The sequence below is a fragment of the Brachyhypopomus gauderio genome, unplaced genomic scaffold (genome assembly GCF_052324685.1).
Source record: "Brachyhypopomus gauderio isolate BG-103 unplaced genomic scaffold, BGAUD_0.2 sc72, whole genome shotgun sequence".
In the NCBI taxonomy this organism is placed as follows: domain Eukaryota; kingdom Metazoa; phylum Chordata; class Actinopteri; order Gymnotiformes; family Hypopomidae; genus Brachyhypopomus; species Brachyhypopomus gauderio.
In genome coordinates this window covers 15,375-39,243 of record NW_027506893.1, presented here as the reverse complement: position 1 = coordinate 39,243, position 23,869 = coordinate 15,375, and the positions used below count along the sequence as shown (strand labels likewise).

At 40.9% G+C, this 23,869-nt stretch overlaps 1 protein-coding gene and 1 long non-coding RNA gene across 2 annotated transcripts; both read right to left on the bottom strand.

Annotated features, from left to right (window-relative positions):
* Nucleotides 1–4,888: 4,888 nt before the first annotated feature.
* On the bottom strand, nucleotides 4,889–6,169 carry LOC143491187 (tripartite motif-containing protein 16-like). Its single transcript, XM_076989981.1, has 2 exons — nucleotides 6,130–6,169; nucleotides 4,889–5,563 (listed from the first exon to the last, which is right to left on the bottom strand). The coding sequence occupies exons 1-2, from the start codon at nucleotides 6,167–6,169 to the stop codon at nucleotides 4,980–4,982; spliced, it is 624 nt and encodes a 207-aa protein (XP_076846096.1). The 3' UTR covers nucleotides 4,889–4,979.
* A 1,614-nt stretch (nucleotides 6,170–7,783) lies between these two features.
* On the bottom strand, nucleotides 7,784–22,409 carry LOC143491214 (uncharacterized). Its single transcript, XR_013125136.1, has 3 exons — nucleotides 22,276–22,409; nucleotides 17,474–17,647; nucleotides 7,784–7,836 (listed from the first exon to the last, which is right to left on the bottom strand). It is a non-coding gene; the product is annotated as an uncharacterized LOC143491214 (long non-coding RNA).
* Between the last annotated feature and the right edge of the window lie 1,460 nt (nucleotides 22,410–23,869).

The following is a 23,869-nucleotide window of genomic DNA, read 5'->3' as shown; positions in this document are numbered from 1 at the left end:
AATGTTATAGACTGTGTTAAAGACCAAAATATAATCATGTTTTTGTGTGATAAAGAGACAGAAGGGCCAGCATGACAAAGAAAGAGAGAAAAATGTGTCTGTGTGTACGTGTGTGTGTGTGTGTGTGTAATGGTGTAAAATAATTTGTGAAATTCCTGCTAAAATAAGTTGGCACCACTAATCTGACGTCAACACTGCAGCCCGCAAGGGATTATGGGATACTCGCGACAGAAAGGTTTGTGCACTGCCACAAGTAGATACTCCTCCCGCTCATTTGAAGATAAGCAAGTATTTTATTTTGATTTTATTTAAGATTGGGTCATTAATGAATCTCTAAATGGTTAAATATATGAATGTACGGGGTTAGGATTAAACGGGCATTCATTTAAGATTGTATTTTAAGGTTTGTGATCAGAATACTTGATGCTAGTTTGTCTAACTTTAGCTTCATTTGTACAGGGGTCAAAGACGTGACGCTTGCTTTTTCTGTCCGATTGAACTTTTTACCTAATAATAAACATTAAAATGAATAAAATTATAACGTACTGTATGTCTAACACCTCCCTTATACATAAGCCCACTCTTATGGCTATTGGCCATTTTCTGCCATCTGAAGTGTGAAAACATCATGTGGGGCGACCGTCCGGCCTTGACTTCTGTTTGGACAACTGGTTTTAAATTAACTTAAAATAATTTAAATATGATCCTTACCCTATTTGGCATCATTTTAAACTTGTTTTCCATTTATTGATTTTTCCAAAATCAAACTTTCCAAAGTTATGAAAGATTTGTACACACATTTCAATCATAATAAACAAACAAATCTTGTCCGAATATGTTCATTGTCTGAAATATCATCTGGGGCGACAATAAAGAAAATACAATTATAAGACTTTGATTTTGACAATCATCTCAAAGATGATGTCATTTTTACAAATGAATCCTTTTTAAAACTGCTGCAGTGTATACGTCACATTTTGTGTGGGGCGACCAACCTAAAACTGTAAATAATAAGTTTTATATGCAAATCTTTATTTTTAATGTAAATTTGTCAGTGATATGTGGTGAGAAGTAGCTAGCTTGGGTTCTATAGCTAAGCATTAGCCTGTTATATTTGATTAAACTTTCTTTTAAACAACCTGTTAAACTTCCGATTAAACAACCTGCAAAGATAACACACAGGGAAGTATCTTGCTTCTGCAAGCACTTAGAGATGAGTCCATGCCCTTGTTACCAGCCAATAATAGTAGACCTGAAAGCCACCATACAGCAAACTGAGAAACCTGAGGACCCCTCAAGCTCTCCACCTGGGCCACCTAGGCAAGAAGAAAGTGTCCAAGATCTATATGGAAGGTTTGTGATAGTAACCTACGATGAGTTTCCATATGTAGGTCAGGTCCTAAAGGTTGTGGAAGAGGAACTGCAGATCAGCTGTATGCAACAGTCTTATGACAAGAACTTGTTCTTTTGGCCACAAACTCCAGATGTTACTTTCTACTTTAGGAAAGATGTTCATGCTGTCATTTCAGAACCCAAGCCAGCAACTTCACGCTTCTCAAAGTTGACCTGCCAAGACTGGGTAGCATTCAGAAATAGCTGGCGTTAAAGAAATGCCTACAATGTGTCTGCAGAATGCTGTTATGTTCAAGTGTTAAATGAAATCATAAGGAAAATGCAAACAATGTATGTTTAAGTGATTAATGAAATGAAAAAGGAAAAATGAAAAAGGAAAATGCTGTTCAATGTTATGTCCAAGCGTTTAATGCATTAGTATTGAAAATATTAAGATGATGTCTGTGTCAAATGAAATAGTGAGGAAACTGTTAATGTTATGATCTTTGTGTCAAATGAAATGGATATGCTTCCATATATATGAAGAATATATATGATTCTTCATAAAATTTCATTAAATGTGTTTTAACTATCAAAATCATTGAATAGTCTTAATTGCCTGCTGTTTTTCATCATGTGGGGTGACCACCTGTCATGTGGGGTAACCAAACAATTCTGTAGAAAATGTAAAAAATAATGTCTGTCCATTTTGGTTGAAATATAATTCTTTGATATAACATGAATAAGTGGATACTATATCTACACATTTTGAATCAGTTTTATGGATTATATGATTAAAAAAATATATGGAATTGCTTTATGAGGGTGACACTGCCATTATAGATAAAATGAATTTAACATAATTTGGAATGAAAGGACACATGAGTATATCTTTCTTAAACAGTTCAATTAATTACTGATACTTATTAAAATATAAGTTATGTTAAGGAAATCTATTAATTTTAAGATAAATTGCGGTCGCCCCAAATGACTTTTTTAACGTCGTTTCCCTATTCATTTGAGTTTAAAAGCACTAAAATATCTTTGTTTGAAGTTTTCACACAATTCATGTTTAGACTACATTCCAAATGTTTAGAAAATTGCCAAATATATTATTATTTTAAGTATTTAAAAAATGGGCCTCTCAAAAGTCTTATACGTCTTTGAACCACAGACAGATCCTGCTGAGACGTGATTAAAATAATAAATGATTATTGCAGGTGAGCGGTTATATGTGTGCTCTGTTTTTATTTTTGATGGTCACCAGTAAGAAACCAAGAGTTTGAAGTATCCGTTGAGCGAGTGTGATCTCCGTTTATGCTCCCTGCTGTTGGAGAAGTTGTGTTTTAAATTGTTATTTCTAACTGTTAGCTACAATCACCCCATCATCAGATCAAGGCTGTGTGTCAGATCAAGGCTATGTGTCGGTGTTAGTGCTTCTTGATCTTAGTGCAGCTTTCGACATAATTGATCATAGGATCTTGCTAAAGCGGTTAGAACGCTGGGTTGGAGTCTCAGGCACAGCCCTTTCATGGTTTCACTCTTACTTAACAAATTGCTATCGGTTTGTAGAGCTCAATAATATTCCATCCAAACGTACAAAAGTTAAATATGGAGTCCCGCAAGGCTCCATCTTAGGACCATGGGCGCAGATGGAAATTCTGAAGTGAGGGGGACCAAGCTGTACAATATATACGTTTATGCTTGTAGATGCTACATTTCGGATGGGGTCAATATAAATCTGGAGGGGACATGTCCCCCCGTCCCCAGTGCCATCTGCACCCCTGCTTAGGACCACTATTATTTACATTATATATGCTACCATTGGGCACAGTTATAAACAAGCATGGTGTCAATTTTCACTGCTATGCAGATGACACTCAACTTTACATATCAGCCAAACCTGATGACAAACTCAGTTTAGGAAAAATTGAGTCCTGTGTAAGAGCTATTAAATGCTAGATGTCTCTAAACTTCCTCCAACTTAATGAGGACAAAACAGAAGTTCTCCTCCTGGGCCCTAAGGCCTTAAGACAGAAAATTCCAGATCTAATGCTTAATCTTGCAGACTACCCCATTACACCTGGCACAGTAGCCAAAAACCTGGGCGTCATACTCGACTCTGACCTATCATTTGATAAATACATAGATAATACTACTAGGATAGCTTTTCTACATCTATGCAACATTGCCAATAAAGAAATGCATTATCACAGGATGATGCAGAAAAATTGGTGCACGCCTTTGTTAGCTCCAGATTAGACTACTGTAACTCACTACTGTCAGGATGTTCAAATAGGAATCTAAATAAACTTCAAATAGTTCAAAATGCCGCAGCCAGAGTTCTGACCAGAACTAGAACGTTTCAACATATTAGACCAGTCCTATCAGCCCTGCATTGGCTCCCAGTTAAATTCCGTATTGATTTTAAAATTATTTTATTAACTTATAAAGCACTGCATGGGCTAGCTCCTGAATACCTCCAGGAACTTATTTGCTATTATGACCCCCCCCCATGCACTAAGATCACAGGGTGCTGGTCTTTTATTAGTTCCAAAAATTAATAAGGTAACAGCAGGGGGAAAAGGTTTTTCTTGTAAGGCCCCCCAGCTTTGGAACAACCTTCCAAAATGCGTCCGGGACTCTGACACAGTCACAATCTTTAAGTCTAGGTTGAAAACCCACTTATTTAGTTTAGCGTTTGATAAGTAATATCCCCCCTTAGATAAAGGTACAGATCCAGGGGTTCATAGGCGAAGGGTTTTATGGTAGACTGGGGCACTGGTGCTGTCATCCTGTCACTGCTCGTGGTCACTCAAGTGTGTTGACAGTGTAGTGGATGGATACCAATGTCTCAGAATGCCCCCAAGTCTATGTCACCTTCTGGTTCTGCCTTTTTAGCTAGGCTGTAATAATTTAACTTAATGCCGGAGTTGCTGCCACACTTCAGAAATGTTCATGATTTCATCTGTCCTGTATATGTCCTCATACAGAGCTAATTCTCCCTGTTTCATTTCTCCACATGGCTGCCCGCCTGCTTGAGGAATAACGAGATGAGGAGACCATCCTGGGCCAGCCACCTCCTGCCTAACCGGATATGCCTACACCAAGATGGACATTATTACATCTTTTTCTTTTTATTTCTTTCTTTGTCCAAAATTGTAGTTGTTGTTGTCATGGTGACCGGTGTTGGCCAGAGGAGGATGGGTTCCCCCCCTGAGTCTTGGTTCCTCTCAAGGTTTCTTCCTCATGCAAAAAAACTAGGGAGTTTTTCCTTGCCACTGTCGCCCTTGGCTTGCTCATTGGGGCTAGGACTCGGCACTTGTAAAGCTGCTTTGTGACAACAACTGTTGTAAAAAGCGCTATATAAATAAAATTTGATTTGGTTGATTGACCCCGAACATGGGACACTCACGTAGAAAAGTTTGTGCAGTGACACAAATCCTGCGACATGATTAAAAAATAAAATGATTGTGGTTGCTACACTTAATGCAGTTTTACACAACGAGTGTGTGTGTGTGTGTGTGTGTGTGTGTGTCTGTAAGTCTGATGTGTTATGATGTTCACTGGATCAGTCATCATGTCCAGTTGTGTGTGTAGAGGAGTGTTACCATGGAGACTCAGGTGTTCCTGCAGGACACAGGAGGTTATTCTAGTTCACACACACACACTGAGGAATCATAAAACACCCTAAACCCTGCATAGAGTGGCTGAGTGAATGTGGAGTTGAATGTGTATAAGTGTGTGAGTGTGTGTGTGTGTGAGGAGATGCTGTAGAAGGACAGAATACCGGCGGTCCAGTCCACATACACTCCTACTCTGTTGGAGCTGGAGGGGACAGAGATGACAGTTTCTTTCTTATTGTGTTTGACAGTGTATCTGTTATTAGAGCAGTAAAGACCCCAGGACTTTATATTGTATCCAAACCAACAGTCATAACCACCTCCTTTCCTGCTGATTCCTTTATATGTCACTGCTATAACAGCACCATCTCCACTCCACACAGCCTCCCAGTAACAGCGTCCACGCACACTCTCTCCACACACACTCTCTCCACACACACTCTCTCCACAAACACTCTCTCTACTCAGCACACTCGCATAGTAATCAAATCTGTCTGGATGACGAGGATATGACTGCCTCTTCTCCACACGTGTCACCTTCCTGTTCTCCTCAGACAGAGAGAGGTATCTGTGTGCTGTGTTTGGATCCAGTGTGAACTCACACGCATCTGCACACAAGAACAGATATTAGAGGAGAGAACACACAACACAACTACTGTGTGTGAGTGTGTGTGTATAAATGTGTGTGTGTGTGTGTGTGTGTGTGTGTGAGAGTGTGATTGTAACAGAATGGACTGTGTTCAGGGTGGGTGTAACAGAATGGACTGTGTTCAGGGTGGGTGTAATGCCTGGGCTGGGACAATAGGGGAGCTGTGGCGCTGAGTGACAGGAAGTGCCCAGTCTGAAATGATGGCTCCCCTTTAAAAGCAGGAAGTTGGTGCTGGCATGTGTTTTTTTGGTCTCCTCTGTGCAGGGGGTAAGATTGGTGGTGTATAGGTTGATTTCTTTTGGAGTGTCTGTGTTAGGTATCGTTGGTGTGTGTGTGTGTGTGGGTGTGGGTGGGTGGAGGCTGTTTGACTGGTTTGGTTAACTTATCAGTGACTCCCCTGATCTCTGTGGTTGGGTTTTGCTGAGATTTGGGAGTGTATGAGTGGGTGCCGTTTCAACGTGTGACGTGTGTGTGTGTGTATGTTACTTCAGTTGGTTTTTGTTTGTCTCAGACTGGGTGGCCAACCGGTACTGGGACACTGTGCGCCACCAATTATTCTAGCCATGCAGTGGCTTAGCGCAGGCAGTAGTTTGGATTCGGCAATGTGTGTTTGATGTAGGGCTGAACGATTAATTGCATTTGCGATAATTTCGCGATTTTTTAAAACGCGATTGTCTAATCGCACAGGCTGCGATTTAAACTGGTCACGTGACTTGGGAGCGAGCCGAGCCGAGGATGAACGGAGCAAACCCGAGCAGGAGGCAGGGAGGTGGAGAAGTGAAGTTAACACAGCGCACTTTAACTTGTTGCACAATGGCTTCAGGCTCGATAGAAGCTGACACAACTGAAAGTCTAATTTACCAAAGAGGGGCAGCACATCAGTTGTGTGAAATTACTTTGGCTTTTAAAAAGATGCTGCTCAACGTCAGGTACCCTGCAAAACGTGCCTTGCTACTGTTGTTACGACGCGAGGTAACACTACAAACCTTCTTCAGCATTAAGAAAAACACCACAAAGCCTCGTATGATATTTGTAAGGCTAAAATGCCAACGACCAGTGCTGCATCTTCAAATACGCAAAAGTGTTTCTCTGCGCTTATACAGCTTTAGTATGCGGTGAGCAGCAAAATACCATAAAATCACGTATATAGGCGCAATAGGATTTAAAGCACGGATGAATCGCGAAAGCGCAGATAGCTTGACCGCGGTCCAGCAGACAGGGTTCACTGACCGAACCATTTGAAACTGTAACTCCTTATGGATGTAATTGGAAGCGGCACGCTGAAATAACTCGGGCAGTAACGGAGTTCATAGTGAAAGACATGATGTCCGTTAATGTAGTGAACAATCCCGGCTTCATGGCTTTGTTAAACACACTGGATATGCGCTACCAAATGCCCTCACGCACATATTTTAACCAAGTTGCTATACCTGCAGGGTTGCCAACTCCCACGCATTGAGCGTCTTAAGCCTGGTTTATACTTTCGCGAGCGACCGTAGCGCGCACCAGGCTTTAGACTAAAAAGTTAGTAGTTCGCACTGGCGCCAACCACAGGCGATCGATCGATCACGATATAATAATAATACTTAAATTTAGTCCATTTTACCCCCCCCCCCCGCAACCCTGTATCTGAGCTGTATAAAAAAATGCCGAAACAGAGTTTCCTGAAGTGGAACAATGGGAAAAAAATCGCGATTTTAAATCGCAATCGCAATTTATAGATAAAAAATTGCAATTAGATTATTTTCCAAAATCGTTCAGCCCTAGTTTGATGTATGTTTTTAGATATTGTTTTTAAAGGTAATTCTATTTAATTAGTGGGGTTTAAGCTTGTGTATTGGGGCCACTGGCTGGGGTGAGGCGTCTAGCTGTAGTCCAGGTTTTGTAGAGGTTTACTTCTGATGAGCTGTAATAGTTTTAACCCTTTTCACACCAAATGGTTGGGTGGTTTTGTAGTGGGCTTTGTAGCTGTGTTGTATGATTGCTGTGCTCCCTGTTTGTAGTGTTGCCCCTGTAGGTGAGCAGCTACCCCCCCAATCCTCCCATGTGTCTGATGTTATTCGCTTTAATAAATCCTCAAGTACGTTTGATCTGTCTTACTGCTCTTCTGTGGTGTTGACAACTTACTGGTGTCCCAACCTTGTGTTACATGAGTGTGTTCAATATACTGAAAAAGTGAACTCACATTTTCTTAGTCCTGGTTTCATTCTCATCATCCCTGTATGATCCACCCTAAACACACACACACACACACACACACACACACACACACACACACACACACACAGAGTTTAAACATTCCAATTGTAATTTCATTCTTTCTCCCTCTTTCCATTTCCTATTCTTTCTCTTCATCCCTTTCCCCTCCTCCCTCTTTCCATCTTTCTCTCCCTCCATCTCTACCTCTTTTCCTTAATCTCTCTACCTCTCGCTCTTTCTCCGTCTCTCTTCCACCTTCCCTATCCCCCTTATTTCCCTGTCATACTCTCTCCCTGTTCTCTTGTCCTCACACACAAACATACCGTTTAAAAATTCTTTAAGCCCTTCTCTAATCCTATTTTCTCTCTCCCTCCATCTCCTTCATTTTGTTCCTCTCCTTTCCCCCTTTCCTGTTATCTCTCTTTACCTCCCTTCTCCATCTTTTTCTCCCTTTCCCTTTGTCCATCTCTCCCTTTTGTTCTCTCCCCTTTCCCACTATCTCTCCCTACCCTTCTCTCCATCCTCTCTCTCTCTCTCTCTCTCTCTCTCTCTCTCTCTCTCTCTCTCTCTCTCTCTCTCTCTCTCTCTCGGCATACACAGAAACCCACAGTTAAAAAATTCTGACTAATTAAATGTTTCTCTCCCTCTTTTTCCCCTCCATCTTGCTCTGTCTCTCTCTCTCTCTCTCTCTCTCTCACACACACACACACAGTATGTGATTGAGAACTTCATCCTGTCAAAGCCCTACAGGACGTAGTCCAACCAAAAGTCCTGGAGACACTGTGAAGTTCAGTGCAACTACACACTCCCTCCACTGTGTTTGTCTCAGTGCTGAAGACTACAAGAATAATCCCACAGAAGGACAACATCCCTGGTCCAGCACTCAGGGTTTGATCAGTACAGCTGGACCACGTGTGTGTGGACGTGTTCAAGTCCCTCACACCACCTTTAGTGTCCACCTGCTTCAAGTCCACCATCACTGGTCCTCCTGAAGAAAAGCACAGTGACCTGTTAATGACTGTCACCCCGTTACACTGACCCCATCATGATGAAGTGTTGAGAGGATCGTCACGACTCCCATCCAGGAGGTTAAAAAAATTATCGTAAGTCGATAATGTAATTATCGCGACAGGCCTAACCAGCACCAGTTTACACACCACCAGAACCATCACTTTAGACCAGCACCAGTTTACACACCATCAGAACCAGCAATTTAGACCAGCACCAGTTTACACACCATCAGAACCAGCACTTTAGACCCACACCAGTTTACACACCATCAGAACCAGCACTTTAGACCAACACCAGTTTACACACCACCAGAACCAGCACTTTAGACCAGCACCAGTTTACACACCATCAGATCTGGTCCAGTGACACTGTCATCACTGCCATCCACACGACTCTCACACATCTGGAGGACGAGGACAGTTATGATCACTGTTCACTGATTACAGCTCAGCACTCAACACACTCACCCCAACCACACTGACTGAAACACTCCTCACACTCACCCCAACCACACTGACTGAAACACTCCTCACACACACCCCAACCACACTGACTGAAACAATCCTCACACACCAACCACACTGACTGAAACACTTCTCACACACACACACACACACACACACACACACACACACACACACACACACACACACACACACACACACACACCCCAACTACACTGACTGAAACACTCCTCACACACCAACCACACTGACTGAAACACTTCTCACACACACCCCAACTACACTGACTGAAACATTTCTCACACACACAAATACACCCCAACTACACTGACAAACACTCCTCACACACACATACACACACACACCAACCACACTAAATTAAACACTCCTCTTTCACACACAGACAGACACTCTGGAAATGGAGATGAACTTTCTAACAGAGCCCAGTCAAATAGAGCCGACAGGGGACATCCAGCACAGAGTGTGAATACAGGGACCCCCAGAACTGTGAACACAGGGACCCCCAGGACTGTGTGCTGAGTCCCTTGCTGTACACAATCTTCACACATGACTGTGTCCTCGCAGTATAACACCAGCATCATCAAACTGGTTGGACCAGACAACATACAGGAGGGCTGACATAATGACATGTTGTCATGACAACCATCTCTCCCTGAATGCAGACAAGATGAAGATACACTGAATTCATACATGTGTTTACAGTGGTGAGTGTTCGGTAGATTTTACACTCACACTGTCAGGACCGTCTCTGTACTGTCAGACTAAACATCTGTCATGATCACCCACTCAATGCCGTGTCACATGACAACTCCTCTTGTCTTCTGTTTTGATTTAACTTCTTGGTTTTCCTTTTGTGTGTGCTTTTATTTTGAATTTCCTTGTTGTGTCTGTCTTCACGCCCCATCCCTGTCACCCGCCTCCTCATTCGTGTTTTCACCTGCACCTGGTTTCATCCCCCAGTTCCTCAGGTGTTTGTAGTCCTTGTTTTCAGTATAACCTTTACTGGGGTCTATTCCACGAAGCGAGCTCATGAAAGCTGCGCTTATTAGAGTGAGTCTTGCTTGAGTTAGCCTAACAGTTAACTTCCGTCTAGGATATCGGGAGCAGTGTGGACATGCTAATATTCTTATAAATGAACATGGCAGTGTAGTTGCAGCAAATTCAGTGACATACTTGGTCAGGCTCTGTTTGCACCATTTGCACTCTGTATTGACAGAGAAGAACTTTTTGTTTTGCACGTAACACGGTGAGTCCCCGCTTAAAGCCGGGTCTGGTTAACGACAGAGTTATGACCGACTTTTTATTTTATTTCGCGCGGTGCGCGAAGGAGCAGTGGCAGCACAGTGGAGTGGTGTGTAGTGGAGTGGTGTGTTGTGTACAATAAGCTGAGGCAGCGCAGCCTCCACCGTAGCCCATCTCGACAACGCAATCGCTCTCTCACGCTGTACGCACGAGAACATTGTTAGTTTTTTTCTTTACTGTATTTATGAGTAAAGCGTATTTATATCTAGGGTCACGCTTAACAACGAACTTTTCTGTCTCTAACCCCGTCGTTAAGCGGGGACTCACTGTAATATTGTTTGCGCTTGAAAAAAGGAGAAATATTTAATTTTATTTTAACTTTTATGAAATTTTATTTTAATTTCAATTTGTAGAGGAAGAAGTTTATTAAAAGTTCATGCTTACATAATGCATGTTAGGAGTTATAATAAGACATTTCAAAATGCATGTGTAATTAAATAAAAGTCTGTTGTCCAGTCATATAATTTGTCATTTTAGTGTTCTTAAAATCTCGTCTCGTCTCGTGAACCCAATATCGTGTCTCGTCTCTTCTCGTGAGCTGAGTGTATCGTCACACCCCTATTAATGAATCATTTCCTGATTTAGAAGTAACATGAGCGGGGTAAAGAGAACGTGGCAGCAGGTCATGGTGAAATATAAAAATATACTCCAGAATGGTAAGTACAGTTGATTAGTCTAATGTGCAGGAAAAGGTAAAACACCATATTAAATAACTGTATAAAATATTTTAGCAACCAGAAAGAAAACTGCTACTGCTGCTATTGGTGGTGGGCCTCCTGTAGCAGCCCTCACTCCTGCAGAAGACCTTGCTTTGGAGCAAAACAGCGGATGCCCCATCATTGTGGAATTTGATGAATATAATACGGAAGTGCTTAAGCGCAAGGCAAACCTTTTTGCCACTGGTAAAAAGCGCAAAGCGATACAGACCATTTGGGGGCTTTACTACGTCTAGTGGTCTTCTCAATATATGGGCCGCGGTAAAGTTGGCTCAGTGTTCTATATTCGCCAGACATTCACTAAAGAATGGGCTCGTTATTAAAAAAACAACATGTAGTGTATGCGATAAATACCTATTATGTAATTCCTACATATTGTGAATTTATCCCCACACAATGGCTTTCAATAAAGATACATTTAGAAGATGTGAAAAGATCACATCTAGGATTTAACGGAGAGTTCATGTGAGTCGGTAAGCGCTTCAGTGCCAAGACAACTTTTCAAAATAAAAGTCATGGGTTAGTTCAACTTTTTAACATGTGCAACTGAACATGTGAACCTACAAACACAAAGGTATCAGGTACGTACAAGGAGCAGTGAAAACACATCAAAGCTCAGATTTCCTATATTTTGCATTGGCGAAGAAGAATACATGGGGCTCACTATTAAATAACATGACCTAGACCCCCCATTTCAGGTCTATAGTGAAGTACCCATAAGGAGCAATGCATTTCATGTGCATCTGGACTTGTGAAACACTTCTCACATTTGTGAAAACACTTTATAACTCAGATTTCCTATATTTTGCATTGGTGGACCAGAATACATGGGGCTCACTATTAAATAACATGACCTAGACCCCCCATTTCAGGCCTATAGTGAAGTAAACATAAGGAGCAATGCATTTCATGTGCATCTGGACTTGTGAAACACTTCTCACATTTGTGAAAACACATTAAATCTCAGATTTCCCCTTATTTCACATTGCCAGATGAGACTTGCCTTGTCCACCCATGTGATCAAGACTCGTTTCAGTCCTGTCTTTGAGTGCATACATATATCAGTACACGTCCTGTGAACACATATATCAGTACACGTCCTGTGAACTTGAACATTTTTATTTGTTTCAATGTGATGACAGATGATTTCGTTCTTTCAAATTATAATCAAACATCACAAATTTTTTGCTAATATCAAAACCTTTTTACTCTCCTTGTTTGCAATTACAATTCCCAGCAGCTATATTTGTGTGAAGTTAATAAGCACATTTCTGGCTTCTCAGGATGTACCACAGCACTAAAACATTTTTGTGGAAGGCATATGACCTCTTTCAGGTACCAGACACTAGGTGCATGAGAGCCTATTTTGAAGATATCGTATTTTGCTTTAGAACAGGTGATAATACCACATCTTGGCTGTCTAAATGGGCATAATGGCAGGTTGTAGAATTTTACTGTTGGCATTTACCATGACAATGGAAGTGATTATTTTAGCTTTTAAGTGGGTTGTTAGTGGAGAGAAGTTACAGGATGGCACTCAATCTCTTCTTTCAGAGAATATGACAACACTCACAACTAATCTTCAATATACTCAGTGGTTGCTTGACTGATAATCTAAAGCTAGGTGTCATGCACAAAACCAAATTGCTCAGTGGACAGGGAGTCAGGTGATGGGAAAGGTGAGTCAGGTGATGTATTTTTTTTTACACCAACAGGGTATGCAATAACAAAGTCGTTGAGAACAACATAAAACCTTAATTTTGGAGTGTTGGATGTGAATCCTCCATTCATGTCCCTTTCTCTTACCTTCAAGCTCCTCCCTCTCTTACACCTGGTAGCTGAATTGTCATGATGTAATTGTTCTCCATTCATCAGCTTTGACATAAGTATGATGCTAATAGGAAGCAGTTGAAGCAGGCTTTGACCCAACTATGACCTATGACTTCTCAAAGACTGTGGGTCCATGCTGAGGCCTCAGGTCCATTTAATGCTTTACGTGGTTTCTTACAGTACACAATAAGGTGATGGAGGGATTCTGCATATCAGATGCAAAAACCTAACTGTATCAGTCCCCTATACAGTCCACTATTCCACAAAAGCAGGTAAAACTTTGTTAACACAGAAGTCTGGTTATTAATGTGGTAAACATTGTGCAGGGAAACAACAAAGTTTTTATTACTAAGGAATTAATATTTGTGAAACTGGTAAAAAAGCTTATTTAATCTACCAGTGGTAAAACAGGAAATGTGAGTTTTGATTTGTTTTCACAAATGTGAGAAATATTTCACAAGTCCAGATGCACATGAAATGCATTGCTCCTTATGTTTACTTCACAATAGGCCTGAAATGGGGGTCTAGGTCATGTTATTTAAAAGTGAGCCCCATGTATTCTACGTTGCCAATGCAAAATATAGGAAATCTGCGCTACAATGTGTTTTCACAAATGTGAGAAGTGTTTCACAAGTCCAGATGCACATGAAATGTATTGCTCCTTATGTGTACTTGATCATAGGCCTGAAAGGGGGGGTCTAGGTCATGTTATTTAACTGTGAGCCCCATGTATTCTACGTCGCCAATGCAAAACATAGGAAATCTGAGCTTTGATGTGTTTTCACAAATGTGAGAAGTGTTTTACAAGTACAGATGCACATGAAATGCATTGCTCCTTATATGTACTTGATACCTTAATGTTTATAGTTTCACATGTACAGTTGCATATGTTTAAAAGTTGTATACCATGACTTTTATTTTGAAAATGTGTCTTGGCACTCAAGCGCTTACCGACTAACTCTTCGTTAATTCATAGATGTGATCTTTTCACATCTTCTAAATTTATCTTTACTGAAAGTCATTTTGTGGAGATAAATTCACAATATGTAAGAATTGCATAATAGGTATTTATCGCATACACCATCTGATTTCTTTAAATAACGAGCCCATTCTTTTGTGAAAGTCTGGTGAATATAGAATGCTGAACCAACTTTACTGCGGTAATATATGGCCCCAATAATTTACAGAGATATATAATACTGTGTCTTCTGAACCTGTAGTGCTCAAATAAGTAGTCATCCGGAAAGCCCAGTGGATCTGTCCTGTCCTGGAATGACCTTGGAGCTGGTAGCATGAATGCTCTGTGCACTACACACGCTCCCTCATCTACTGGATTCTCTACAAATGGACATGCCATGGTCAATCAGCCTTCAGCCTTCACTGTTAGCTGCTCTTTTTATAGCATACATTTTGGATTATTTGTATCACCTGTATGAAAATCTTGGTAAGGTATTTGTCTGTATCCATTTCCTTTTTGCACCATTAAGTTAACCACACATTTACATTATTTATACTGAACATATGTGAATTGCGGAGTGATGTGATTTCTTTGTATTTTGAACACAAAAGAGCATGTATGGGGATAAATATATACCTAAAAATATCTTCACCTAAATTCCTCAGTTATTATTAATACTCAGGTACAAAGAATTATTTTTTGTCATATAGAGTTTATGCTAATGTATGTTTGTGCACCATAACTGCGATTAGACACTGTATTCCATTTTACACTGACCTGAATTTAAGATTAAACCAATACATTGAAATGTGCAGAAACCTCACTGATTAACAATGAATATGTGCTTTGAAGATCGAAATATAAATTGCATTTGGAAATATAATTATTAAATTTTAATAATAACCTGCAATCATTCCAAACTAATAATTACAGTACTCAATTAAATGCATAAAGATATGAAATGCTACATCCACAGCAATTTAATGGATAGGATTGCAGCGGAACCTTGTTCCTCAATTTTGTTTCCCGGATGGCGAGACTGACCACGCTGCTCAGCCAATAGAAGCGGTCCAGCTAAGCTAAGCCTCAACTCTATCCTGGTTAGTTCAAACGTATATGTTGCTGTAGTAACTGAGCGAGGCTTAAGTCTAGCCTCTTTAGTGGAACCGAATTTGAGCAAAATGAGCCAGGCTTGTCTTAAAAAGCCTGGCTTACTGAGTTAGCTCGCTTCGTGGAATACGCCCCTGGTCATCACACGTAGATCTTGTTGTTTGTTCACAGGTTCTACATTAATGATTCTCTCGTCTTTCTGGTTGTAGTCACTCGTGTCTCGTATATATTGTGGTCAGTCTTTCAGTTGTCCTGGTTACTGTTCAGTCTCTATCACTAGTCTTGATCTTTGCTTTGTGTTTGTATTGCTGCTTTATAATTTGTAAGTATGCATGTTTGCTTCATGTACCTTTTGTTTGTCTATTTAGCTGTATGGTCAATATGTTCTTTTTCATTGATGTGTCTGTAGTTTTATTTACATTTATTTACATGGTTGTTGTCTTTAGTCTTTAGTTTATCTGTGTTTTTGTTAATTGTAGATGTATTTTGTGCTATTTATAATAAACCTCATAAAAGCTCACATTTGCGTCCAACCTCTGAGTCACCCAAGTTACATCATCAACTTTAGGAGATTTATTTATATTATTGTAGTCAGTAAATGTTGTAAATGTTGTGTGTGTTTGTTCTGTGAATAGTGTCGCCCTGAACACACACACAGGCGAAATGACACAACTGTAAAGTTCCTCCATCACATGGTGGATCTCCCACAACACAAAGTCCTCACCATGCTGTCCAGACAGCTGCTGTCTCTGTTTTAAAGAGTCCAGGCTCCTCCCCCTGATGACACACACCTGTCACTCATGATGGGGAGCAGGAACCAACCAGTCAGGCAGGAGGACTGTAGCTCCACCCTCTGGCCTACACAGCTCCACCCAGTAACACTGACACACTCACTATAACACACTGCAGTACAGTTCACTATAACACTGACTCCCCAACTCACCCTAACACCAAACATTAGACCAGTGGTTCCCAAACTTTTTCTACCTTGCCCCCCTTTAGTAGATGAGAATATTTTTGCACCCCCCTACAAAGTCAAATGCATATTGACCAGTGGTGTAGTTAAAAAAAAATAAGTGAGGGTTCGCGAGTGTAAGTTGTTGAGGGGGGGGTGGCGGCGAGCTCCGCCCACCTCGAGCGACCCTGCGCGAAGCAGTGTTCTACGAAGCGATATGTGGCGATAGGGGGCAGTGGAGAATAAAAAACCCCTGCAAAACTGGTGAAAGAACATTTTTACCTGATGGTACACCAGGCATCAAAATAAATAAATATATACACACACACTATATAGTGCGGAGTGCACTGTCGATTTGCGAGGTCGTGCACCTCTCGAATTTTGTAACTTCGCGTGCGCCGCGCCTCAGCGCAATGAATAAAATCATGTTTGCAGGGTTCATACACCTTTACAATGTGGAATTAAAGCACTTGTACGTCACTTTCAAGGTCCTGTTCAATATTTCCCAGCACGTTAAACTTAATTAAGTTAAATATTTATACATATACTCGAAATGATTCAAAATAATTGGCTTTTAATCACAATATTTAATGGTGGTTTATTTTCAAAACACCCAATCTTAACGTCTTCACGTTCTCTCATGTTTCGTCCTGGAATTACAAGAGGCTCGTATTTGTTAACGTAATACAAGAGAACTGTTCAGTCAGACAGATATTTGTTGTGAAACGAAGTAGTTACAATTTCAAGCATTTTCAAGTATTTTAGCCTAAATTCCAGCACTTTTCAAACCTGAAACACAAAGCAACATTAAAATTCGTCAGGTAAATGTTCATTCCCCTGTTTTTGAGGGGTGTTTCTTTATACTACCACATATCATTTCGGAGAACACTGCACGCAGAAAGTATAAACGCTTCCACCATTCGCGCAGGGTCACGTGAGGTAGGCGGAGTCATGCGCTACGGTCACTCGCGAAAGTATAAACCAGGCTTTAAGAGTTTTTCTCTTTTTTTTTTTACTTTCAAGCTCTGCGCCCCCCCCTGCAATAGCTCCGCGCCCCCCACTTTGGGAACCACTGCATTAGACAACAAAGACACTACAAACATATCACTGCACAGCAGAGTCTACAAACAATTACTAATAGGGAGACCAGTCAGAAATATATAAGGAACAGATGATTGTGGCCCTCAGTAATTTAGTTACTCATGAACTCTAGGACACACACACACACACACACACACACACACACACACACACACACACACACACACACACACACACACACACACACAATAACATTACATACCTGAGTGTGTCCAGTCTGCAGTGTGGATCCTCCAGTCTAGCAGAGAGCAGCTTCACTCCTGACTCTCCTGGGTGGTTGTAGGTCAGATCCAGTTCTTTCAGGTGTGAGGGGTTTGAACTCAGAGCTGAAGCCAGAGAAGAACAACCTTCCTCTGTGACCAGACAACCAGACAATCTGAAGAAAGGAGAGAGAGAGAGAGAGAGAGAGAGAGAGAGAGAGAGAGAGAGAGAGAGAGAGAGAGAGAGAGAGAGAGAGAGAGAGGGGGAGAGAGAGAGAAAGAAAGAGAGAGAGAGAGGGAGAGAGTTAAATAAATACCAGTTCACCCTGGGCAACACTGTACTGGAACACACACTCCAGTACACTTACCTCGGCCTTACCCTCACTGTGTCAGGTAGCTTCAGCACTGCAGTGAATGCACTAAAAGAAAAAGCACGGAGAGCTCTATACGCAATCCGGAAGAGGTTTCACAACATCGTTATTCCCATTCCAATCTGGTGCAAATTATTTGATAATGTAATCCAACCCATCGTGATGTACGGGAGTGAGATCTGGGGTCCACTAAACGAGCACAGCTACACTAAATGGGACAAACAACCAGCAGAAGCCCTGCATGCAGAATTCTGTAGAATGATTCTTAAAGTCCAAAGACTTTAAAAAGCCCTACAGAGCCAAGAACTGACTCCTGAACAGAGTCCCCTCAGTCAACTGGTCCTGAGACTCTCTGACCCTCAGCTCCATCTAAGCACCAGTCAGCTCATCAAACGCAGCAAGAACAGTTACCTAGAGTACTGGGAGAACCAAACCCAGGCTCAGAGTAAACCAGACTGCTTCCGTATGATAAAAACAGAGTATGAATTAGAACAGTACCTCCTGACAGTCAGAGACCCATAACAGAGACAGATCCTGACCAAATACCGGCTCAGTGACCACAGTCTGGCCATAGAGACGGGCAGGTATAAACGCTCCTGGCTGCCCAGAGAGAGGCGAATGTGTGGTCAGTGCGAGAGTGGGGAAGTGGAAACGGAGCTGCACTTCCTCCTCCACTGCTCAAAATTCAACACAATACGAGAGCACTTCACACACAGGTTCAAACAAATAATACCAAACTACCACAGACTCACAGAACCAGAAACGTTAGGGATACTCCTGGGAAAGGGGCACACTGCTCCCCTCGCTGCCCAGTATATATTAACATGTCACCGCCTGAGAGACAGTGGGTAACACCTACCCCACCTACCTCATTTAAAACTGTATACAGATAGTAATATGTACATAACACTTATGTACACACCCTACTTCCTTTTGTAAACAAAACACCAGAATATATACTGTAATTATTGTTATTTTTAATTATTGTAACTGTTTTTTGTCACTATTGCTATTTTTTATTATAATTATTATTCTATTTTATTTTATTCTATCTTTTTTTTTTTTTTTGTAATGCTTTGGCAATATTGTTGTAACTACAGTCATGCCAATAAAGCTTCTTTGAATCTTGAATCTTGAGAGATGTGTTCACAGATCAGTCTTCATGGAGCAGCTAGAGATGCTGGGAACTGTAGTGAAGGTTCCTCCACTCTCATCTCCAAGATGGCGTCCTCCATGCAGACGGCTTTGTTCACTCTTCTCCACATCACTGCTGCTTGTGTTTATTTGAGCTCTTGTGTTTATTCTCACTCTTCAGAACTCTAGTGCACTATTAACCTACATCAGAAGAACTTAAAACTGGACTTACACTGTGTGATATCAGTGGTCTTATAAGACTGTTACATGTCATTGACATTGAAATTAACGCGTTAAAGTTAATGTCAGACTGTAGGAGATGATGTCTGTAAAATCTTCTATATGTGACTGTGTGATATCATGTGTGATAACACTGTGACATTACTGCATCTCTGAATCAGAGGAAAATATTTCATGATATTTTATTTCATGTTTAGTACAGAGAAAGGACCAGTGACACTGCAGAGAAACAGTCTAAGAAACCCAAGTGATGCAGACTTATATATGTGTGGGGTTTATGGAGCTCTGTTTATGTCATTATAAACATGAATAAACAACAGTGCTGTAATCTAGGAGTCTTCTCTTTAGGAAGAAGCTGATTCCTGCTCTATTAGTAGATGAACTGAACTCTACACATTCAGTTCAGTTTATTGTCACCTCTATCATTCACCTTCAGCATATACAGAAGTGAGATACTGTTCTCCACAGATCATAATGCTCACACACCACATAGAGAAACAATCACCAAGTCCATGGAGCGACTGCTACATTGCTAAGAGACAAACTGACGGCAACGAATGTGGACTCACACCTGTGTAACTAAGGATCATGTATGTGTGTACATTTACGTGTAACAAAGGATTAGACCATTCATGTATGTGTGTGTACATCTACATGTAAATAAGGATTAAACAGTAATGTATGTGTGTGTACATCTTTGTATAACTAAGGATTAGACCGGTCATGTACATGTGTGTATGTGTATACATCTACATGTAACTAAGGATTAAAACAGTCATGTGTGTGTACATCTACATGTAACTAAGGATTAGACCAGTCATGTATGTGTGTACATCTTTGTATAATTAAGGATTAGACCGGTCATGTATATGTGTGTGTATGTGTATACATCTACATGTAACTAAGGATTAGACCAGTCATGTATGTGTGTGTACATCTACGTGTAACTAAGGATTAGACCAGTCATGTATGTGTGTACATCTACGTGTAACTAAGGATTAGACCAGTCATGTATGTGTGTGTACATCTACGTGTAACTAAGGATTAGATCAGTCATGTATGTGTGTACATCTACATGTAACTAAGGATTAGACCAGTCGTGTATGTGTACATCTACATGTAACTAAGGATTAGACCAGTCATGTATGTGTACATCTACATGTAACTAAGGATTAGACCAGTCATGTATGTGTGTGTACATCTAAATGTAACTAAGGATTAGATCAGTCATGTATGTGTGTACATCTACATGTAACTAAGGATTAGACCAGTCATGTATGTGTGTGTACATCTACATGTAACTAAGGATTAGACCAGTCATGTATGTGTGTACATCTACATGTAACTAAGGATTAGACCAGTCATGTAAGTGTATACATGTAACTAAGGATTAGACCAGTCATGTAAGTGTATACATGTAACTAAGGATTAGACCAGTCATGTATGTGTGTACATCTACATGTAACTAAGGATTAGACCAGTCATGTATGTGTGTACATCTACGTGTAACTAAGGATTAGACCAGTCATGTATGTGTGTACATCTACATGTAACTAAGGATTAGACCGTCATGTATGTGTGTGTACATCTACATGTAACTAAGGATTAGACCAGTCATGTATGTGTGTACATCTACGTGTAACTAAGGATTAGACCAGTCATGTATGTGTGTACATCTACATGTAACTAAGGATTAGACCAGTCATGTGTGTGTACATCTACATGTAACTAAGGATTAGACCAGTCATGTATGTGTGTGTACATCTACGTGTAACTAAGGATTAGACCAGTCATGTATGTGTGTACATCTACGTGTAACTAAGGATTAGACCAGTCATGTATGTGTGTGTACATCTACGTGTAACTAAGGATTAGATCAGTCATGTATGTGTGTACATCTACATGTAACTAAGGATTAGACCAGTCATGTATGTGTGTGTACATCTACATGTAACTAAGGATTAGACCAGTCATGTATGTGTGTACATCTACATGTAACTAAGGATTAGACCAGTCATGTATGTGTGTACATCTACATGTAACTAAGGATTAGACCAGTCATGTATGTGTGTGTACATCTACATGTAACTAAGGATTAGACCAGTCATGTATGTGTGTACATCTACATGTAACTAAGGATTAGACCAGTCATGTAAGTGTATACATGTAACTAAGGATTAGACCAGTCATGTAAGTGTATACATGTAACTAAGGATTAGACCAGTCATGTATGTGTGTACATCTACATGTAACTAAGAATTAGACCAGTCATGTATGTGTGTACATCTACGTGTAACTAAGGATTAGACCAGTCATGTATGTGTGTACATCTACATGTAACTAAGGATTAGACCGTCATGTATGTGTGTGTACATCTACGTGTAACTAAGGATTAGACCAGTCATGTATGTGTGTGTGTGTGTGTGTGTGTGTATATACACCTACATGTAACTAAGGACTAGACCGGTCATGTAAGTGTGTGTACATCTATGTCTAACTAAGGATTAGATTGGTCATGTATGTGTGTTCATCTATGTACATGCATGTATTGTTTGGGAACTGGAGACTGGACGCCTTTTTATTAAAACAGCAGACACTACTGAACAGGTATGAAGGTAGACCAAACAATACTCAACTAGACAAACAAAAAGCAGATATAAAACAGACTGAACACGGAACATCTAAGGATCTTACACAAGAAACAAGGAAACATGGGAACATACCATGGAGTTACTGGGATCATACATAAAGAACAACCAACAAGGGAACAGGGCAAACATGGGGCTTTTAAACACTGACTACAGGGGAACCAAACAAGACAAGGCTGGGAACGAATAACAAGAGGGGCATGACAGGGAACAACAGAAGACACGGACAGGACTCACTGGGGAGCGGATCCAGACAGGGTAAAACCAAAGACATGGACAGGACTAACACTAGGAATAGATCCATACATTACAATGCAGGTCTACAAGGCAGTAATAGTCCACCTCTAACTGTCACATTTTATAACTACTGTATTATTGTATAGAATCTCTGTTGACTATAACAAATCTCACCTGAGTGTCTCCAGTTTACAGTGTGAACTCTTCAGTCCAGCAGAGAGCTTCTCCACTCCTGAATTGTTCAGGTCGTTGTTACTAAGGTCCAGTTCCCTCAGGAGGGTGTTTGCCAGTTGCAAAGCCAATGCCAGATTTTCACAAGTGTTTTCCCCAAGATTACAGAGAGCCAGACTGCAAATAGATACAACAGATATTACTATACACTCTACAGCCGACAACAGATATTACAATATTGGCATTGGTTTTTATTAATGATCATGCTGCACATTTTTATAACATTTAGATACTGTGTTTGGAGGACACAACTGCATAATAAAAATGACTATACACAAAATGACCACCAGGTGGAGGTAATAAACCCAGTTCTCAATGGGGTGACACAGGATAAACCAGAGCATCTTTAAACCTCTGCTAATAACTTTGACTGCTTCACTGCTACTAAGTGTGACAACATGTGAGGTGTGTAAATGTAAAAATCTCTTCTTTTTTTAAGTTTAGATGAACTCGCCCACTATTACTTTCCTCTCACTACTATGATGAAATAAACTCCTGATATGTGACGCTCAGTGAGTGGAGACCAACACAACGTACTCTAAACACAAACCTACATTATAAACCACATTAAGATTAATCAGATTAACACTAGGACTCCCACCACACTTTTTTTGGCCTCCACCAGGGGGCAGTTATTCTGGGGACATTTGCATCCCATTAGGCCACCCTTTGTTATGCACATGCAGCCACTTATAGGTAGACGGGGAGTGGGTGATGGTGTGAACTATGTGGATTCATTGACTCAGATGGAGAAGAAAAAACCCTGACCTCCTCTTGGGGAGACTGAGAGAGATTGAATGTGGGTGTATATGTGTGTGTAGGTGTATGTGTGGGTACATATATGAGTGTGTTGCACATATGGGATGAAGGTGTGTGGGTGTATGTGTGTGAGGGTGAACATATGGGAGGAATGTGTGAGGATGTATACGTGTGTGTGGGTGGACACCACATTTTAGGCTGTTGTAGTTGGTGATTGTGTAAGGCACCTCTTCCAGAGGACCATTTCTTCTGGACCTGCGTATTCCCACCCCACCTCCACCCCCCACATACAAAACACACACACGCAGGCATGTTACCCAGAGGTTGACGAGGTGGGCCTGCTGCCATGGCCTCACCCGTCTCCGCACCACTGTCTGTCCCTCAGTTTTTACTGTATTTTAGACATTGAGGGCTTTTGAGGGGACGGTGTGGATGAACACTGACCAGTGTCTGACCATGAACACTGAACCTCTTTTCTCTACTCCTCTTTTCTCTGTATGGTCCACCTAACTCCAATTATTTTTTTCACTATTGTACTGTATTGTACAGAATTGTTTTCTTTTGATTGTGGGGGTGGGGGGGGGGCAATAAAAGAGAGTAGTGACTGAAATCTCTTCTGGTAAGATTTCTTAACACTAGAAGCGCCGCGCCTCATTTACATACTTATACCTAGAAGCGCGGAGGGCCGGTCATCTGACCGATTTCACCACCTCCTACTAGCGCCGTGTTGTTTTCACCTACTTAAAGCGCGCCTCGGGCAGTCAAAAGACCGCTGAGT